Source organism: Notothenia rossii, assembly GCF_949606895.1.
Source record: "Notothenia rossii genome assembly, chromosome: 6".
NCBI classification, from domain to species: Eukaryota; Metazoa; Chordata; class Actinopteri; order Perciformes; family Nototheniidae; genus Notothenia; species Notothenia rossii.
The window spans coordinates 50,700,840-50,723,102 of record NC_136909.1 but is presented as its reverse complement, the minus strand read 5'-3'; the positions used below and the strand labels follow the sequence as shown (position 1 = coordinate 50,723,102).

Genomic DNA, 22,263 nt, shown 5'->3' with positions numbered 1-22,263 from the left:
CCATGGAAACCAAACAATGGTGTAGCTGTATTAAAGTCCGAGTGGAAACAGTCGTGAGTAAATCTGATTTTGTCAGAAATCGGGAGAAAATCGGGAGGGTTGGCAAGTATGACACACACACACACACACACACACACACACACACACACACACACACACACACACACACACACACACACACACAATGTTCGTATTTAGTCTCCTGATTTTAAATGCCCTAGTATGGTTTTGTCACCATTTCCATAGCCCCACCAAAAATATTTTCAACCAGCCGCCACTGTTGTGAATCCTTCTGTGAGCATTTATTAATATTGAGACTGATCTGACTCCATACGGATGTTAAGTTCACCTAGGAATGGTATCATTGACTTAAATGTTCAAATAAATGTTGCTCTTCTGTCTATATTGGTCATATGATGCCCCTTGACTGAAATGTTTCCTGTTCAATATACCCACTGATTTCCTTAACATTCTGGGATGAGAGTCCACATCATAATTTACTCTAAACCAGGGGTCACCAACCTTTTTTAGGGTGAGGGCTACTTTAAAAAAATAAAACAAGTCGGGGGCTACTTTTACTCCTCTTTTTTTGTTTTTTGCAGTGTATATATTTAGCACATTTTAACGTTAATATGCTTACATTTAACCTTTGTGTGCTGTTTGGGTCTGTGGGACCCATTTTCAGTGTTTACTAAAAGAACATGTTTGCAATCTAATTATTTTAACCTGCTTTATTTGGGGGTGGATGGGCCTCAGCTCCTCTAGGGGGGTCCGGGGGCGTGCTCCCCCGGGAAGATGTTTTTTAAAATGTTCAAGTGAAATGCTGGTGCACTCTTTCAACACTCATATGAAAGGGAGCTGTATACTTTTCAATAATCCAATCATCTTTAGAATATGATCACAACCAATAACAAATAATTTAAACTGGTTTATTCTTATCTTATGTTACCTAGTTAGCATTCTTTCTTTCTATTTATGCATATTTTACTAATCATTCCCTTTTTAAACAGTTTTTTGTTTTTTTTACTGTCCTATAGTACACATTGGAATGATTTCTTAATTTATCTATATTAAATAGATAAAGGTGTGCTCTCTCGCTCGCTCTCTCTCCCTCCCTCCCTCCCTCCCTCCCTCCCTAGCTCGCTCTCTCTCCTTCTGTCTCGCTCGCTCACAGAGGCTGTGTGCTCCTCCGTGGCGATGACGGCTTGCGTTAAAAAATAATAATACACATATTTGTAAAGTAGGGGGACACAAACGGGATTTCGAAAAGAGCGGGGGACATGTCCCCCTGTACCCAGTGGAAATTACGCCATGCGTGTGTGTGCGTCAAGTGCAATAAATATATACGCAAGTTGCAACACACTGAGTAAATCTCTGCCCCTCATGTGCTGTGTAGGCTGGCACGACTAGGCTGTTCAATGGGGCTGATGTGTTATGTAGATTCTGCCAGAAGGAAAATCAGCAGGGAGGTGCCACATTGGTTTTCTTCCCGACTGCAACTCTGGACCCGCAAATCAAGCAAGAACGTGATTGGTCGATATTCATTGTGGGGGTGGCGGGAGGAGGGGTGTTAGATAGATATAGAGTTACATTAAGTAGATAGAGTTCGCTATGATTTAGGTTTCGTTTATGCATAGGGTAGATTCTTTTAATTATATTTCCTTTTTTGTTTTGTGTATTTTATACATGGACTTGCTTGGCGAGCTATTTTTAGAACATGCCCCGCGGCCGACTCACGTTGCCCCTGTGGGCGACTAAGTGCCCGCGGGCACCGTGTTGGCTACCCCTGCTCTAAACTGTCATTTCCCTTTCATCACTCACCTCAGCAATGAACCTCTCTCCACTGTCCCTGTGTTCTGCCTCTGACTCACTCTCAAGCGCCTAGATGTCAAGAGAGGTGATCATTATTTATTGAGCAGTATAATCTTTCACATTGAATCATAACAAGTCATACTGAATGTAAATACAATTGACTCTAAAGTAAGTCCCAGTCTATGACATTGGACATTTTGAAGACTCAAAGCCCCAAGCAGTAGGTAGAATATTAGCTATGTAATGTGCACAGAAAATAAATAGTTAACTGAATACTGGGATGGAAATTGCCTATAAGCACTCAGTAAAACATACAGATGTAGCGATTCATTTCAGAAAATTTGAAACGCGAGGGCCGTGATTGGTACGTGATCTGCCCTCGCTCAAGGGAAAACCTCCAGCTTGACTTGAGACCGCCCCCGTGATAGATAAATGTAATTATAATGAAGCCAGCTGCAATGGATCATTGATCCACCAGGGGGTGCAGTGGGGTTCCACACTGGAGCTCATGTGAAATAAAGTCAGATACAGTACGCTGGATGTACAGCGGAACTTTGTTAAGATCCATATGTCACGGATATCATACTCTGTGCTAAATAAGAGACATGTAATCATTTACAAAACATCACCATGTTGTTATTTAACAAAATAATTTTGTTATTCGAAAAAACGAACGGGAGGAAATGCAGCCCGGCTCTCGATTTTTAATCCTAATTTAATCATCATCTTCACCACGATCATTTATGTTTATGTTCGCCGAATTGACATGAAATCACTGACACATATGAATATACTGTATTCAACTTCATTAAAACGTTATTAACGTGCCTAAACTCAGTAATTCACCAAAAATATTTATATTTTAATGGAGCTTCGTCGGTCGATCAGGATCCCAAAGCGTAGCGGAGGGACCCTCATCTGCATGACGGGTGTTATTTTCCCCATAAGGAACAAGTCGCTGCAAATTATCCTGCTTATTACATGGCCACATTCTCAACAAAGTAACGACATGACTCCCAATAATAATTTAAATGCTTTTATGGATTTAGAAAATGTTTTTATTGATTTAAAAAATAGTTGTATGTATTGATTTAAATTGACATGCATCCGCTAAGAAAAATAGTCCGTTGTTACCGTTTTTTAAACAGTCTGAATGAAACGGCAGCTCTCAGCTGTGTATTTACACAACTAATGGCCCATCAACCACAGCTCTCTCCCCCCCTCCCCCCCTGATCTTTCTTCTCCAGCAGCTAAATTAACTGTAGGTTACTCTGAGTGACCATAGACTGTATGTGACAAGCTTACAGTTAGTGACGTAACAACACAATAAAAGCTGGTGGGTTGAAAGCAATACGGGAGGTAAAAATAACTAGAATAATTGTGATTTATTTATAGTGGCTTTTATGTTTTTAGGTATAAAATGTTATGTAATTCAGGCTTATAGTTCACCCTTCTCTAAAAGCCTTCAACAATGACAATATTCATAGTAATTTAATAAATCCTTCCAACACACATTGTAAAAAATAGCCTACTGTAAGTTAAGAAATCATTCCAATATGTACATCTTCTGATGTAACAACAATAACATTATAAATAGTAACATAGCTGAACATGGTATTGCACATTTAGCTTTGAGTGTTACTGACCTGAGATGTTTTTATTACATGAATTAAGGTGACTGAGGCTTTTCAACATACAGGGATGCAAAATCATCAGGTATGAAAAAGGTGACAAGGATCCGAGCCCCCGGCTCCCCCACCCCACGGAATAACAGAGGATTTTAGCAGTCAGAACAACTAAAGCAGCAGCTGTTAATAATAACAGAAACGCCAAAGAGTCACATAATATAAATATATAAAAGCATTTATTTTAAATTGTGTAGCAGTCAGTTTATAATTTTGGCAGCACTGTTGAGCATTTTGAAAATGTATTTTCATACCTCTCTGCAAGGCTTAAGTCTTTCTATCTTTATAGCCACATGGTGTAAAGTAACTAAGTTCATAAACTCAACAAGTACTATACTTGGGCACAATTTTGAGATACTTGTACTTTATTTAAGTATTTCAATGTTTTGCTACTTTGTTCTTCTACTCCACTACAGTTCAGAGGTATATGCTGTACTTTTCCTCCTCTCCGTGTATTTAATACCTTTAGTTACTTTACAGATGTGGATGAATGATGTGAAATATAATCAAGTGTTAAATCAGACTTTAGTTCTACCTGGAGTAAATTCACAAGCTACCCTGCAGTATACAAAGTAATTCAAACTAGCTGCACCTTTACCAGCTTTGAGACAACTTTCATGATCAATCATTATAAAACATATCATATATATTATTCTGAAATGGACCAATCTGCACAATGACTACTTTTACTGTTGCTACTTTCACTATATTTTGATGATAATACTTTTCTAATTTTACTTGAGGAACATTTTGAATGCAGGACTTTTACTGTAACAGAGTATTCCTACACTCTGGTATTTCTACTTTTACTCAAGTACAAGATCTGAGTACTTCTACTTTTACTCAAGTACAAGATCTGAGTACTTCTACTTTTACTCAAGTACAAGACCTAAGTACTTCTACTTTTACTCAAGTACAAGACCTGAGTACTTCTACTTTTACTCTAGTACAAGATCTGTGTGCTTCTACTTTTACTCAAGTACAAGATCTAAGTACTTCTACTTTTACTCAAGTACAATATATATATACTTATACCACCTCTGTTTATAGCCTATGAAAAAAACTATTAGAAATAGAAGGCTAAAGCTAACGTTAGCAGATAGTGACAATGTATGCTAGCTAGCTAGCTCAACGATTCCTTAAATAATATTGCCACAGAAAAACTTTTCAGTTCACATCACGCTCTGCCGCTCCGACAGGGAGCTCTGCTCTGAACACCTGAACGGCCCATTCTAACAGCTGTTCACCAGCGGTCCAGTCTGTGCCACAGTGACTCCGGACGCACAGTTAATATTTACGAACGCACCCATAGGTAATGTAGCTGCTGAAGCTAGACCATCATCTCGGAGCAGCAGAGCCTTATTATACATCCATGAGCAGAGCCGACAGGCAGGAAGACTCGAGCACACAGCTCGCACTTCATTATAATATATAAAAAAAGAACACCATGCGTGTCATGATGGCACATAACAGCTCACGGCTGCAGATTACTCCGGGTCCCAGACCCCCCCATACCCCAAAAATATTTTTATTGCAGATCTACATGAATCGCACAAACAACCTATTTTGGATTCAAAATGGCGAATTTCGCCGAAAGGTGACAAGTTTGCATCACTGAACATAGACAGAGCACAACTGAAACATAACATCTGAGATGTAACAACATAATACACTTTTGGGGGATGCAGCTTGGGATGTGAGGAGTGAGGGACACGGCTTAGAACGGGCGTGTCGCCTACTGTCCTGCCAGTGTTGGCAGGACAGGAGAGTGTGTACCAGTCTGCCTTGATCTATGAATTCATGTCCGTGACACTCACTGCTGCCCACAGCTGTTTTATAGAAGGAAAACCTCGTTCACTTCATGAAAGTGTTTTAACCACACACACCTCTACACACACATGACGGGTGTTATTTTCCCCATAAGGAACAAGTCGCTGCAAATTATCCCGCTTATTACACGGCCACATTCTCAACAAAGTAACGACATGACTCCCAATATTAATTTAAATGCTTTTATGGATTTAGAAAATGTTTTTATTGATTTAAAAAATAGTTGTATGTGTTGATTTAAAAAATAGTTGTATGTGTTGATTTAAATTGACATGCATCCGCTAAGAAAAATAGTCCGTTGTTACCGTTAACAGTCTGAATGAAACGGCAGCTCTCAGCTGTGTATTTACACAACTAATGGCCCATCAACCACAGCTCTCTCCCCCCCTCCCCCCTTGATCTTTCTTGTCCAGCAGCTAAATTAACTGTAGGTTACTCTGAGTGACAAGCTTACAGTTAAGGCCCAGATACAACGGCCAGTCACCTGAGAAGTCGCCGACACCGACTGTTGCATCGCCGGACTCTCCTGCGTATTTGCCGACTTCGCGCACTGGAACACACCGCAAATCCTAGCCGAGCACGTATGAACTGCGTATGCGTGAGTGGCAATAACTCTCCTTACCAGCTGGCGGCGGTAGTGTGTATTCATCATTCAAAACAGGCAACAACCGGAACAACCGGAAGACAGAGAAGAAGAACAGACTCCGTGATATAAACAAACAACAAATAGCGTTTTTCTTTCCATTTTCACTCTCGTCCATTGAAAACATGAACGAACAGGAGCTCTATAAACCAATGAGGTGAAACAGCCGTCCGTGTGAGTTCCATCTTCCATTTTAAATCATTTGTTTACCTCCCTCACTTCCGTTAAAGCTTCTCATGCACTGATTTGCTAGCTGAACAGCCAATCAGTGTTATCCCTTTGTCCGACTTCCGGTGGAGTTCCCGACGCCGATTCAACATGTTGAATCCGCAAGAAAAGGCGTCAGGTCGGCAGAAAAAACCCGACGGTGCGGCGCACAACACTCCGAATAGGGCGTGCCCACGCTCATGTTCGGCCCGACTCCCATTTACTGCCGATTTCGGGCCGGTGTATCTGGGCCTCTAGACACAACACTGTCATTGCAAGTGACCATCAGTTAGTTGACTTTTATGTTCAACTGCTAAATTTGTTACTGATAAAAAAGGGCTTCTACTGTACCTAATTACCTTAACACTAGAACCGCCAGAGGTTTTTGTATAGGCCTACCTAAACCCGTCAAATCCCGCTATTAGAATGTGATTTTTAACAACATAGGGTGCTACATAACACACTTTCAGGAAAAGTCACGGACCGGGAGACTTTAATATTTTATTGAAAAAAAGTTACATTGCACACACACAACACTCATCACACAAATTGACCCGATTGGTGGTTCTAGTGTTAAATAAACTCACTAATTAATGAAACCAGTTGAATACGCATTATTCTTATTTTGATCATTCTTTATGAGCGCAGAAATAGTCTTAAAAGTCAGATCTGTTTTTTAAATAAAATCTGACGGCAGGCAGTTAGCTCTGATCACCTATGATAAATGCGCCGCACCTAATCGCTGGCCATTCAGCCACAGACACTGTTCGAAATGGGGGGGAGCCAGGGGGAGCTTGGCTCCCCCGAAGAGGGAGGTAGCTCCCCTGAAGGCTGACTTTGAGATAAATAGGGGGAGCCCAAAACAATCGTGCATATTTGTATCACACAGATTAGAAAAATGTTGAGTTTCTGTAAATAACAGCTCTTGAAATAAATAATAATTATTGTTCATTACAGTTTCTGAATATTTGTTTTATATTTGTGAATATCTCTGGGTGTTGCCATCTGTACGTGGCGGCGCTGCATTATTACTTACGTTGCTATGGTTATGGCGGTGATGCCGGCACGGTATTTGAAATGTTCATATTGATATTTTTTTAACTCTGGCTTTGTAATAAAAAATATGGCAAAACGAAAACAGCCAAGCGTCACAGCTTTTGGATTCACAAGCAAAGAAGCGAAGGAGTCTAAAAATGACAACGTGAACGGAAAACAACTTTTAGTTGGCCGGCTGTAAGCGGCGTTAGGGTCGAGCTTGACAGCTCCACACCGAGGGAGAGGCCTGCCGATGCGGAGCCTGAAGAGGCTTCAACAACGGCCACATCCGCCGGCATAGTGACACTGTCTGTATTAGTAGAAGAGTGTTTTTATAGCAATTGATCGAATCCGCACTGCTGCGCCAGTCAACAGAGCGTGCGTGTGACATATTTAGTAGCAGGATGTGCTCTGAAAAATAGGGCTCCCCGAAAGCTAATGGGTAATTTGAACACTGACAGAGCTCCCTCTATACAAATCAAACTGTAGACGGTGTGAAAGCACCTATTGTTTTAAATAATGGTCGGAATGTGACCTGTGAGCCTTCTGAATTACCGTGGGACAGCACATTCTTAACTAAAATGTTCAATCAATAAAGTAACATCTTATCTTATCTTAATAATATCTTCATATTAATAATAATAATAAATCATACAGTATGTGTCCGAAAGGGAGCAGGAGGAAGCAAACACAAAAATATACAAAACATATACTGCATATTAAAGCAAACGATTGTAAAGGTAAAAGTATGAGCATAACAAATAAAGAAGTGTAATGTAAACATTTACATTATAATTATGATTATTTAATATATAAAGACTATATATTATTGAATTACAAGATTATATATACTTTAGTTGATCTAAAATATTGATGTGTTCAAATGCTCTTCAAAACACAACTGGAAGTCCATGAAACTTGTCTTTCTGTATTTGTGAATGAAGCGCCATCTCCTGGTTAAAACCTGAAATTGAAAATCTGGCAACGCCCTCTTGGAAAATAGTGGGAGGGCTTAACATTCCTCTATACTTGTCTTAGGCAGGTCGTAGGCAGGAAGCTGTAAGCTGGAGTCTGAAATTCAGTGCTACATCTGTAAACACACACAAAAATCTTCTGAATGATAAGAAGTATAATTAAAACATAATGCACATTACCATTTTGAGAGAGAGTACCTTAAAGAACAAAGAAAATATTCTCTTGTCGAACTGAGGCTCCAGTCAAACACACTGACTGCGTCTCTACAGTACATCATGGTGTTTAAATGAGCACAGCGAGATCGGGTTATTCATGTTCCCTGTTTACATGATAAATACTAGTAACCTGGCATTTCGATGCCTTTTCTCATCTAAACTATTCGGTATTTGTATCCGTCTATCATGACATAAAGACGAAACTCCTCTCAAGAAGTGAGACGCTTTTGCCGCCGCCATCACTATTAACTGATTAACTGCTACCAGCTGAAGACTTACTTTCCTCTTTTTTGAATTTTTTTTTCTTATGTCCATGTTGTCTGGGGGAGAAAACATATCAAACCAAGAGATCGTCAGCTTTGATTTTCGCTGTATTAACAATGTCCTGAACACTTGGTGTGTGTGCCTTACCTCCGCTACCGGCATCGCTTCATACAACAGATCTGAGCTGTCCAACTATGACAACACTCCTTGAACATGCGCGTGTTATGTGAGAATCTGCCTTGGTAAGAAGTAGCAGTGAAAACATGGTACGGAGTTTCATTGATTTGGGCATTCTCTCAATAAGCAAGTGGAATGGATTTGATAGTGAAGCACTGACACAGCGCTCTACAAAGTGCGTCGAGTGGATAGACCAATTCACAGACTTTCCACATGGTAAAAGTGGGGGGTCTAAACTAATCATTTCAAAAAGTGGGGTGGACTTGTCCCACCCTCATATAATGGCTGCGACGCCCATGGATATATCTGAACAACAAAGTGGTCAAAAATCATTTTATTCATTTGTTGGAAACATTTATGATCGCTTTTTTCGTTTTACACTTCCATTTGTCATTTCCATTCAGTTAGTCATTAAGTTCTATTAAAATGTTAATGTGCTACATATCCAAACAAACAAACAAAGTGTGCAATCCAATGAATGTTAATCTAACTGGGTTTTGATAGATAATATATCTCTTTTTCTTCTCTCAATTATTTTATTTCTATTGTGCACTCTAATCAATATTAATCAAACTATTGTTAGTTTATACATTTTATGAATGGCGTTTATCTTTTTTGAGAATGAGTTCTTATTTTATTTATTGGGGTCTACAACAGATGATACAAATGTTTGTGTCAGTAAATGTGTAAGCGGGGTGTTTTTGAAAATAATGGAGACAGAGCTGCTGTCAGACGATCAGCTGTGCAGCGTCATCACAAACAGACGTCGCTTCACGTGACGCTCCGGAGGAAAGGACGTCTGATTGCTCTTAAAACTAATTTCCCTGCTTCTCGTGGTTTCCTTGCGTCCCTCCATGCTTCCCTGGTGGGAGGGACTAGACGCAGGGAAACGACGCAAGTGAGGGAAGCAAGGATTTAATTTAACCGACCTGAGAAGGGGCCAGAATCTCAAACAAAAAATTAGGGAGCGCAAAAGAGAAAACTGCCGCGAGAGCAAAAGTCTGATCATTGGGAAAGAAGAAACAAGAACTGCAAACAAAAACCTATGTTAAAACAAAGAAGAAAGACTTATAGTTTACATGATTACACAAATGATTTGTTTGCAACTTATAGTTTTATTTTTGAAATGTATTTTATTTAGCTTGACTTAGTTAGAAATCGTCCGTTTTCGTTAGTCGGACGACGAAGCGTGCCCTGTCGCCCAAACTCAATTTGGTGTGTCCCGCACCGTCGGCCGTGACACGCTTTATTTGGCCTTTCATGGCCGACGCATGGCCGATTCAACATGTTGAATCCGCCATGCGTCGGGTCGGGCAGTCGGGCCTAATAAATAACTCTTATTGGCTGTTCAGCTAGCGAATCAGTGCATGAGAAGCGAAACGGAAGTGAGGGACGTAAACAAACGCTTTAAGAAGGCACGAAGAATGTCTTCCGCAAGCAACACTCCAATGGCTGATAGCTCCAATGCCGCACGAGACATGTTTTCGATGGAGAGTGAAAATGGAACGCACACGCTATTTGTTGTTTGTTTATATCACGGAGTCTGTTCTTCTTCTCTGTCTTCCGGTTGTTGCCTCTTTTGAATGACGAAAACACACTACCGCCGCTTGCTGGTAAGGAGAGTTATTGCCACTCACGCATGCGCAGTTCGTACGTGCTACTTGGCCGTCGGCTAAAGTCTTTGCGGTGTGTTCCAGTGCGACTGTTGGCCAAGAAGCAGGAGACTTGAGGCGACACAACGGTCGTGTTCCGTCGGGACGTGTTCTTTGGTGTCAGTTTGGTGTGTCAGGGCCTTTAAACTCATAGTTTTGCTTTATTCTGAGAAAGTGTTGCTTTATCTTTATGATACAAAACTAATCCCATAGTAGCAATGACCACGATTGAACACTTCATGCCCACCACATGATCTGTCCATTTTGGTCAGTGCCACATTATCAACTTGCCAAGTTGCCATAAAACTGGTTGGTATCCATGTTCTGCATACTGCTGGTTCTGTTGGGTTCCCTAGTGTTACTGCCCATGGGAAGTATTCAACTCCATTCGGTCATCTATGAAACAGCAATGGTCTTTATGACCAGTCTACCCTTTATTTAATGTGTATGAAGATGCACTATTTCAGAGTCTTGGATGTATTGAGATGCTCCGGACACATGACAGGAACAGTCTATTACAGCTCTGCAGAAGTTGGTACCTTTGTGAAGATTAGAATGTTCCAAATTGATCACAGACTATCTGCATTTTGCTACCTAGTAAATAGTAAGACGTTTTTTTTCTCTTTGAGACGTTTTAATCAGTGATGCAAATTAGTCGCTTTTCGGCGCCTCCCGCTTTTTTAACGCTGCTTTGGGTGACTTGTGTAATTCGTGGAAAACCGAAGAGTTTTCGTTTTTTGGGGGGGGGGTCCGTCAATTCGTCAGTCCGCCCGTTAGTCCGTCCGACTGACGGACAACTTCTCACTTCAAAAAAGAAGAAGAAATCTAGATCGCAAAATAATTAAACAAGCGAGTGCCTGTTTTTTCTTGGCCAAGGACAGGTTCCTTGAACAAAACATGTGACATGTCTTCACGTGGTTATGTCTCGTCTGAAAGGAGTGTGCTGACGGAGTGCAACGGAACGCCGCTCCAGCTCTTCAAATATTGCAGTACCCATAAGGAGCCTCAGTGTTTGCTAGGCTGTGTCTTTAGTTGTAAGCACAGTGGCAATCTGTTATTAGCATCTGGTTAGCTAGCTATGCTAACAAATTTAAAGAGCTTTTCTACAACCAGGTGGAAGAGAGCTCTCTCCTGAGAGGCTCAAATAACCTCAGCTCAGTGAGGTTAAGGCACACCTTGATATGATCATTATAGTTATTAATGAAACTAAATGAAAAACAGGTATAAAATACTATATGACAGGAACAAAAAAGTTGTTAAAAATAAGTGATTTGTAAAATATCCAAAAAGAAAAATCTGCTTACAGTTCTGTTTCAAATGGGTGTTGAAAGATGTACCCATAGATCTCCTCATGTTGCTCTCAAAGTGCACCAGATTGATGCTTTTAACTTCAATATTTAAAAAAAAAATCTTCCCGGGGGAGCATGCCCACGGACCCCCCTAGAGGAGGTTAGGTCCCTTTTTTCACCATACCTGTGTTTGCATCACTGTTTAATGTTCCATTGTTTGACTAATGCACCACATTCACACCATTATTACAATGAGTATATCTTTATAAAGTACTATCGCCAGTCTCAGTACAGCGCCACTTTCCGAACAACAAATGCACGCAAATACAATATTTTATATTATTATTATAATGTGTATATATATATATATATATATAATATTATAATAATAATAATATAAAAGATTGTATATATATACGGTGGTGCAAAAAAGTATTTAGTCAGCCACCAATTGTGCAAGTTCTCCCCCTTAAAAAGATGAGAGAGGCCTGTAATTTTCATCCTAGGTAAACCTCAACTATGAAAGACAAAATGAGAAAAAAAAAATCCAGAAAGTCACATTGTCTGGTTTTTAAAGAATTTATTTGCTAATTATGGTGGAAAATAAGTATTTGGTCAATAACAAAAGTTCATCTCAATACTTTGTTATATACCCTTTGTTGGCAATGACAGAGGTCAAACGTTTTCTGTAAGTCTTCACAAGGTTTTCACACACTGTTGCTGGTATTTTGGCCCATTCCTCCATGCAGATCTCCTCTAGAGCAGTGATGTTTTGGGGCTGTTGCTGGGCAACACAGACTTTCAACTCCCTCCAAAGATTTTCTATGGGGTTGAGATCTGGAGACTGGCTAGGCCACTCCAGGACCTTGAAACGCTTCTTACGCTTCGTAATACATACAAGTATATATACATATATATATATACATATATATATATATATATATATTTTTATATATACTTTTTTGCCCCACTGTATATATATGTATGTGTATGTGTGTATATACACACATACACATACATATATATACAGTGGGGCAAAAAAGTATTTTCTCTCTTTCTCTCTCTGCACTCCCCTCCCCTTCAACTCCCTCTGTCTCTCTTGCAGGGTTCTTCCAGATTTGGATTAGAAGGTTTTCAGAACCGCAGTGTTCTCTAGGTGAGACTTGCAAACCTTCACAACAGATGTAGCCCATCGATTGTGATTCATGAAAGAGTTCAGCTAGAAGAACTGAATGCTGATTGGAAACTAACTTATTTGATGTCCTTGTCTACACCCTTCCTCCTCACCTACTCCCATCCTCTGTCTTCCTGTCACCCTTCTCTGTACTCATCCTCTAGGTGTCAGTTTCTGGGATGTCCAGGGCAGGTGGCCTTGGGGGGCTCGGCCCCGAAACACAGACCACCAGAACAGATAAGTCCACGTCTTAAAGTCTGCACAAGCCTCTAAAGATGGACACATCCAAATGTAGAGACTCCCGCACAGCTGCATGAAAGAGAGGCCAGATGTCACCTCTGCTGGAATCACTTTTTATTGAACCAACGTCTTTTTCTCCCTCTACAGCCCCCCAATATTGACATTCCATCAAACGAATAATAATCCATTCATGTATTTAGCACTACAGATCTACAAGTGGAGAGCAGGTAATGGATGATGACTCAGTGTAAATGGCTATTCTTCAGCACAGATCAGTGCTAGTCTCTACTGCTCAATCTTCCTCCTCCTCACCCCCTTACTCCACCTCTCTGCTCTCCTTTCCTGTACACCGCTGCTGCTTGTCGTCCAGTCCTGCCCCCCCCCTTCAACACCATGGTAGGTGCAGGCTTGGGTGTTTGGAAGCTAATGCGAGGTGTCCGCCAGCTGGAGCTTCACCGCCTTATCCTGGCACTTATCATCTTCTGCTTACTGTCCATGGCCTTCCTAGCTTACTATGTCTCCAACAGCCCAAAAATCAAGGAGGCCCCCCCTTTACCCTTTAGTGACTGTGGTGGAGGAGGAGGGATTTCACCGGGTGTGAGTACTGGGGACGCCGGAGGGGGGCCAGGTATCCAGAGGGCCCCGCTTTTTCTTCCACAGCGCGAGGGTCGATTACGACAGGTAAAGGCGGTGGACATTTCCAGGACAGACGCCGTGGTTCTGGTGTTTGTAGAGAGCATCTACTCCCAGCTGGGCCAGGAGATTGTAGCAATATTAGAGTCAAGCCGCTTCCACTACCGGACAGAGATTGCTCCTGGTAAAGGAGACATGCCCACATTGACAGAGCATAACCGTGGACGTTACACACTGATCATCTATGAAAATGTTTTGAAATATGTCAATCTGGATGCTTGGAACCGTGACTTGCTGGACAAGTACTGCGCTGAGTATGGAGTAGGAGTCATTGGCTTTTTCAAAGCTAATGAAAACTCTCTTCTCAGTGCACAGCTCAAAGGCTTCCCCCTCTTTCTTCACTCACACATGGCTCTCAGGGACTACCGCATAAACCCCAATGCTCCTCTACTCTTCATCACCAAGCCCAACCAGGTGGAGCAAGGCCCTTTACCAGGGGACGACTGGACCATTTTCCAGTCCAACCACTCTACCTATGAACCAGTGCTTCTGGCCAGCACCATGTCCTCTGAGGCACTGGCACATTTTGGTCCTGGCCCCCTGCGGACGCTCCACGCCACAGTGGTCCAAGACTTGGGGCTCCACGATGGCATTCAAAGAGTTCTCTTTGGAAATAATCTTAACTACTGGCTTCACAAGCTGGTGTTTGTAGACTCCATTGCCTACCTGACGGGGAAGAGACTGTGTTTGTCCTTGGACCGCCACATGCTGGTGGACGTGGATGATATATTCGTTGGCAAGGAGGGAACCCGCATGAAGGTGTCAGACGTGGAGGTGGGTGAGCCAGTCACACAAGGGACCACAACTAATCAGACATTAACTTTGGTTGGCTCACCTGGCATAGTTGTGGTTTCTGAGATGTTCACACAACAAAAATTAATTTTAAGAGTATGTTTTTTATTATTTTAACGGGGGCATTATATGCCATAAGGTTTTTATCCAAGCAATAAAAGAGAAGTTAAAGAATAATGTGCTTACAATATAATTCTAAAGATTCTTATTAATGAATTCAAGGCATATCATTGATTGAGGGGCCTTCACTTGGCTCGAACACTCAATGAACGCAGTGCTAACAAAACCCAAACCTCACATGCACTAACATGCACGGCCAGATTACAGCTGGATTATAGTCTCTGCTGTCATGTAAAAAACTGAAAAATATAATGTCAGTGTTGTGTTTGCTTTGTGTTTCTGATGAAAACAAGTGGAATAGTGAAACAAATCTGGTATTGTACATTTTAAAGAACAATACAAGTGGTTTTGCATGTTAAAGACAAATAGCTTCTCGGTGCTTACACCTTCCATTAGTGGCAGACATTTCCCAACCATATATTGACTTTGGTCATATTTTGCCAAATTGTTAACATTTACAAAATTATTTTTTCAAATTGGCAAACCACCTTATAATTTAGAATTTCAGCTTTTCTAAATGTATTGCAGATAACAAATATAATGCAAATAAATATGACTAAGGGTTTTTGATCATTTTCCCTTTTTTTTCAATTAAGATCTATAAAAGAAAACCAGTGTGAGCTGTATTTTTCATTCTTTCACAGGCACTGCTCAACACTCAAAACAAGCTGAGAGCACTGGTCCCTAATTTCACCTTCAATTTGGGATTTTCTGGAAAGTTCTATCACACAGGTATGAAACATGTTATTATTGAATACACACTGCTTTCTATTTGCTTAGGGGCTCTGGATGTCTACTCTTGTGCTGACCTTTTATGTGCACTGCTGAAGCAGGTTACACCTTACCATAACCAGTTAACCCTACCATCTCAACTTCTTCAGGGTATTGTTTTATAAAGCAATATTTAATATTGTCAGTGGGACAGCAGTGTTTTCCCTAGAAAACGCTGTTTCTCTCTGTTTTGCTCCGTTTTTGTGTGTGCCGGCAACAGCATACATTCACTGCCACAAAGAAGAATTATAAAATTGGGAAAATATGCCATTGAATGTGCCATTCACTCTAAAATATGAAACTTAAAATGTACAACAATTGGAAACCAATATTGAAACTGAAGCAGAATATTTAAGATACAGTTATAGATGAATGGGTAAAGGACGTTCTTTACCTCAGTCTTCACTGCCTGATCAGATACATGTATATTAACATGAGGCTAGAGATTGCTGTGGCACTAAGTGTGTGTGTGTGTGTGTGTGTGTGTGTGTGTGTGTGTGTGTGTGTGTGTGTGTGTGTGTGTGTGTGTGTGTGTGTGTGTGTGTGTGTGTGTGTGTGTGTGTGTGTGTGTGTGTGTGTGTGTGTGTGTGTGTGTGTGTGTGTGTGTGTGTGTGTGTGTGTGTGTGTGTGGGTGGGTGGGTGGGTGGGTGGGTGGGTGGGGGTGGGTGGGTGGGTGTGTTAGGTACTGATGTAGAGGATCGTGGAGATGACATGCTGCTGCAACACAGGATGGACTTCTGGTGGTTTCCTCACATGTGGAGCCACATGCAGCCGCACCTCTTTCACAACGTCAGCGTCCTGGCTGAGCAGATGAGGCTCAACAAGATCTTTGCTCAGGTGAGCACCACTTATTCTCTGTGACAAGGCACAGTGTGTGGCTATGTGGAGGGTGGAAGGAGTATGTAGCTGTGGGCCTACAACAACACTCAAACATAGGTGTAGTGAATGGCTAGTGTTACGACTTCATGACCACAGGAGTAGTGTCAACTTCAAAGAGTGTGGAGGTCTTTTGGACCTGTTCTAGACATTGTAGGAATAGCACTGAAAGGAATGTGGGTATGTAAATCAGCAGTACACTTTATCTTCTTGTCGTTCCCATGCTCCTCCTCATGTGCCCACATCCTGTCCTCTCTTTAGGAGCATGGGATCCCCACAGATATGGGCTATGCAGTGGCTCCGCACCACTCTGGGGTTTACCCAGTTCACAGCCAGCTCTATGAGGCCTGGAAGTCTGTGTGGAGCATCAAGGTGACCAGCACTGAGGAGTACCCTCACCTGAGGCCAGCCCGGTACCGCCGCGGGTTCATCCACAATGGCATCCAGGTCAGTCCACATCGCCAAAAGGTTCCTATTGGTCAACATTTCTCCACACTGAGAAATTTCTCCACACTTCATCAATAAAGATGGATGTGGAAGTTTTAATAAAGCTTTAGCAATTGTTCAGTTTAGCAGAAAATAGTAACACCGTCACTTTGTGCGACCTTAATGTACATTTTGGACGCTTTATGTAGAAAGACACTCGTTGCAATCTATTTCAGTAACAAGGCTCAGGTGAAAGGGTTGGCAGCATGCCACATCAGGCTCACATATCATAAAAACATTCAATAAAAGTTTATGGTACTGAGCTGAATGAGACATACACACTCAGAGGCCTGGTGCAGGTCTGGTTCGATATGTTTTTTGAAAATGTTAACATTTTTATACATAGTACAGCAGCAAGCCTTTCACTAACTCCGCTTTAAAATAAACTTAAATGTCCCGCATTAAGAAAATAAAGTTGTGATAATCTGTAAATTGTGTCCGAGGGAGAGGAGTTTCCAGTTGAATCTTTTAAGAAAGGATTTGGATTCAGCCTTTCTGCTTTTCCAAAAGAATCATATAGCTAAATATAGCAGGATCTCTAATACATTTAAAATAAAGAAATATGACCTTTGCACCACTCACAGATGCATACATCAGTGTTTCCCCTACCATTGTCTTGGAGAGGCACTGCGCCCCGCCAACGGAGCTCCACGCCTCCCCTGAAATTCAAGGTGTTTAAAAAAAATATATATATATATACAGTGGGGCAAAAAAGTATTTAGTCAGCCACCAATTGTGCAAAATCTACCCACTTAAGAAGATGAGAGAGGCCTGTAATTTTCATAAAATGAGAAAAAAAAATCCAGAAAATCACATTGTCTGATTTTTAAAGAATTTATTTGCAAATTATGGTCGAAAATAAGTATTTGGTCACCGACAAACAAACAAGATTTCTGGCTCTCACAGACCTGTAACTTCTTCTTTAAGAGCCTCCTCTGTCCTCCACATGTTAACTGTATTAATGGCACCTGTTTGAACTCGTTATCAGTATAAAAGACACCTGTCCACAACCTCAAACAGTCACACTCCAAACTCCACTATGGCCAAGACCAAAGAGCTGTCAAAGGACACCAGAAACAAAATTGTAGACCTGCACCAGGCTGGGAAGACTGAATCTGCAATAGGTAAGCAGCTTGGTGTGAAAAAATCAAATGTGGGAGCAATTATTAGAAAATGGAAGACATACAAGATAATAATGATAATCTCCCTCGATCTGGGGCTCCACCCAAGATCTCACCCCGTGGGGTCAAAATGATCACAAGAACGGTGAGCAAAAACCCCAGAACCACACGGGGGGACCTAGTCAATGACCTGCAGAGAGCTGGGGCCAAAGTAACAAAGGCTACCATCAGTAACACACAACGCCGCCAGGGACTCAAATCCTGCAGTGCCAGACGTGTCCCCCTGCTTAAGCCAGTACATGTCCAGGCCCGTCTGAAGTTTGCTAGAGAGCATTTAGATGATCCAGAAGAGGATTGGGAGAATGTCATATGGTCAGATGAAACCAAAATAGAACTTTTTGGTAAAAACTCAACCAGACGTGTTTGGAGGAGAAAGAATGCTGAGTTGCATCCAAAGAACACCATATCTACTGTGAAACATGGGGGTGGAAACATCATGCTTTGGGGCTGTTTTTCTGCAAAGGGACCAGGACGACTGATCCGTGTAAAGGAAAGAATGAATGGGGCCATGTATTGTGAGATTTTGAGTGACAACCTCCTTCCGTCAGCAAGGGCATTGAAGATGAAACGTGGCTGGGTCTTTCAGCATGACAATGATCCCAAACACACCGCCCGGGCAGCGAAGGAGTGGCTTCGTAAGAAGCGTTTCAAGGTCCTGGAGTGGCCTAGCCAGTCTCCAGATCTCAACCCCATAGAAAATCTTTGAAGGGAGTTGAAAGTCCGTGTTGCCCAGCGACAGCCCCAAAACATCACTGCTCTAGAGGAGATCTGCATGGAGGAATGGGCCAAAATAACAGCAACAGTGTGTGAAAACCTTGTGAAGACTTACAGAAAACGTTTGACCTCTGTCATTGCCAACAAAGGGTATATAACAAAGTATTGAGATGAACTATTGTTATTGACCAAATACTTATTTTCCACCATCATTTGCAAATAAATTCTTCAAAAATCAGACAATGTGATTTTCTGGATTATTGTTTTTCTCATTTTGTCTCTCATAGTTGAGGTATACCTAGGATGACAATTACAGGCCTATTTCATCTTTTTAAGTGGGAGAACTTGCACAATTGGTGGCTGACTAAATACTTTTTTGCCCCACTGTATATCCCAATGCCACCCCCCCCTCAGGCAGCACCCTCCCAATGCAGTAAACCTAGGAGAAGCACTGTACATCATACAGTGCTAGTTCTTTATTCTAAACACTGTGCAGTGCTACTGTTATTTATTTGAGTGCAATGGGACATTTGAGAGCAGAATCAAGAGCAAACATTCAAAGGGTTAACATGGATCAGGCTCTGGCTGTTCCTAGTGTTCCAAATGTCCATTAGACTTCTGTTTGATTACAAAGCTACAATGTCACCAGTTTGTAAAAATGCCAACACAACCACATTAGCACTAAATAGCCAACATCCTGTGTTTGTGTTCAGGTGCTGCCCAGGCAGACCTGTGGGCTGTTCACCCATACCATCTTCTACAACGAATACCCAGGAGGCTCCAAGGAGCTGGACAAGAGCATCAGAGGAGGAGAGCTCTTCCTCACCGTCCTCCTCAACCCTGTACGCAACCAGAGCGGTGCACATCACACTCTCATCCTCTGCCCGAGTCGTCACTCTTCCTTTTCTATCGCAGCTATTTACTTGACTTGAGACATGAGGGAAAAGAGCAGTTTTGGGAGGGGACTTGACTTTAGGACCAATAGAGATTACCAACAGCAATAGTGTGCATGTTTTTTTCTTTTCTTTTGGAGCTCTCATTTATATTAGTAACATATTGAGCATGTGTCTCCAATACCTCCATTAGTGTGTGTGTCTCCGTGTGTGAGAAGAAAATGTATATCAGTCAGGTTAAATAAATATGCATTTAACCAAAACACACACATTGTTTTTGTGGTTCTATCTTGTTTCAAATGTTTTAAAAGAACATTGTAATAGGATATTATGCATGTTAAGAGTTACCCCTATACTTCTAGTGTGATTTAAATAATTATCATTTTTCTGCTACCTGTGTCTTTGAAACAATAACGGATTACTTTGTGCCTGCCCAATCCAGATCAGCATCTTCATGACCCACCTGTCCAACTACGGCAATGACCGGCTGGGTCTCTACACCTTTGAGTCTCTTGTGAAGTTTGTCCAGTGTTGGACCAACCTCCAGCTGCAGACGCTGCCCCCCGTCCACCTGGCCGAGAAATACTTCCAGATTTTCCCCGAGGAGAGAGACCCTCTCTGGCAGGTCAGAATCTTGATTTAGTTATTTTTCAAGCTCATGCTTTTTGCAGACGTGTGAAGACGTGAAAACTGAATATAGCAGGTACTTCGAAATAAAAGCATTACCATGAATATTTTTCAGAACCCTTGTCATGATAAGAGACACAAAGATATCTGGTCTAAAGAAAAGACTTGTGACCGACTGCCCAAGTTTCTCGTCATTGGACCACAGAAAACAGGTAGCGCACTCTGTCTGCTTTTCATCTTTACCTTAGTCAATATATCTATGTCTTTGCTATTCTAAATGTCTTCTTTCCTCAAGGCACTACAGCGCTTCATTCCTTCCTGAGCCTCCACCCAGCAGTCACCAGCTCCTTTCCCAGCCCCAACACCTTTGAGGAGATCCAGTTCTTCAGTGGAGCAAACTATGACAACGGGATTGACTGGTAACACAGGAGTACCGTAAACACTGTCTTCACAAAGTCCCATAAACGTGGTGACAAACTGGACACAATATGACTAGAATTTGAATTCCTTTTTTACTTTAAAACTTTATAGGTCTTATTTTCTTAGGTTCAGTTTAGTTTATCTTATTTTTTTCTCTTGTGCAAGACCCTTGACCCCCACACTTCTCCCTGGGCACTGTACAGTATCTGCCCACTGCTCCTAATACTGCTAGTCTGAATTTCACTCTGTGTGCTGTATTGTGCATTTGTACAATTGTACATGTGTGAAAGTACAAGTTTATTTGATTCCTTCATTTCCATTAATGTTGTACTTACCTGACATTCACTGAATGTATGTCAACGTCAATGTGTGATCACTCATCCTCCCCATATGCAGGGAAGGGATCTTTGTGAGCGGCTACACTATAAAAATGGGCTTACGTACGTTATACAAAATTCCAGATTAGTGCAGCTTCCAACAAGAGGATATTTGTTCAGTATTTGAAATGAGTTGTAATCATTATTCAGTGTGACATCTGCTCTTTTTGTGATTCAAACGGTAACAGTGAAAGATAACGGGAACAAAAGGCCAGGGGATTTAAGTACTAATTTAGACACAAGCTGACTGGTACTGGTTTTATTTTCCGATCCTCAGGTACATGGACTTCTTCCCATTCCCTTCCAATGTCAGCACAGATTTCATGTTTGAAAAGAGTGCCAACTACTTTGACACAGAGGCGGCTCCTAAGAGAGCTGCTGCGCTGCTGCCCAGAGCCAAGATCCTGGCTGTGCTCATCAACCCAGCAGACAGGGCCTACTCCTGGTACCAGGTGAGACCAGCACACACTCAGCAGGGCCCTGACACCCACTGTGCAGGGTCCTGACACTCACTGTGTGTCCCACTGTGCAGGGTCCTGACATTCACTGTGTGTCCCACTGTGCAGGGTCCTGACACCCACTGTGTGTGTCAAGTCCTTCAGGGTTTTGGCCTGTATCAGTGATTTAGCCTGACTTGAGAGGCTGGAGGGCAACAGAGGACACTTGGACAACTCAAATGTTGTTCTTTTTGTCTTTCTTTATTTAAGACAGCTCCAATAATTTAATCAGGTTGAAAACCTGCAAAACACAAAAGGACAAACCAATGTTAAACATTTTGCAGGCCTAACTGCATTCTCAATAATAACACAAACCATGTTTTAATAAAAAGGATAAATTGTTATTTTAAAACCACATCATTAACTTAAATGAATTAATCAGAGTGTTTATCTCTAAACTGGAAAAAAGCACCAGAGAAAACCTCATCTGAACACCTGCCCTGTCTAAATTACACAGCAAACAAACGGAGCACAGCCTCTAATTTACACAGCAAACAACGGAGCACAGGCAGACCGCGCTGCGTAAAAGCAGACAATTGCGCAATAGTACTCTCGCAAAGTGAGGCAACAGATCAAGTACATAAACACAATTACACCGGAGAAACATACCAACAGCGT

At 41.6% G+C, this 22,263-nt stretch overlaps 1 protein-coding gene across 4 annotated transcripts in view; it reads left to right on the top strand.

The window, feature by feature from the left end:
• The window catches only part of ndst2a (N-deacetylase/N-sulfotransferase (heparan glucosaminyl) 2a), an 86,193-nt gene that overhangs the window by 26,980 nt on the left and 36,950 nt on the right, over positions 1-22,263 (top strand). For all 4 annotated transcript variants that reach the window (XM_079687218.1, XM_079687219.1, XM_079687220.1 and 1 more), the window contains 11 exons: positions 12,890-12,940; positions 13,123-13,425; positions 13,569-14,665; positions 15,448-15,535; positions 16,257-16,411; positions 16,712-16,897; positions 19,545-19,673; positions 20,167-20,349; positions 20,467-20,563; positions 20,647-20,770; positions 21,426-21,600. In XM_079687218.1, coding sequence (XP_079543344.1) covers positions 13,389-13,425; positions 13,569-14,665; positions 15,448-15,535; positions 16,257-16,411; positions 16,712-16,897; positions 19,545-19,673; positions 20,167-20,349; positions 20,467-20,563; positions 20,647-20,770; positions 21,426-21,600 — 2,271 coding nt within the window. In that variant the 5' untranslated portion in view covers positions 12,890-12,940; positions 13,123-13,388. The remainder of the gene's footprint in view (positions 1-12,889; positions 12,941-13,122; positions 13,426-13,568; positions 14,666-15,447; positions 15,536-16,256; positions 16,412-16,711; positions 16,898-19,544; positions 19,674-20,166; positions 20,350-20,466; positions 20,564-20,646; positions 20,771-21,425; positions 21,601-22,263) is intronic.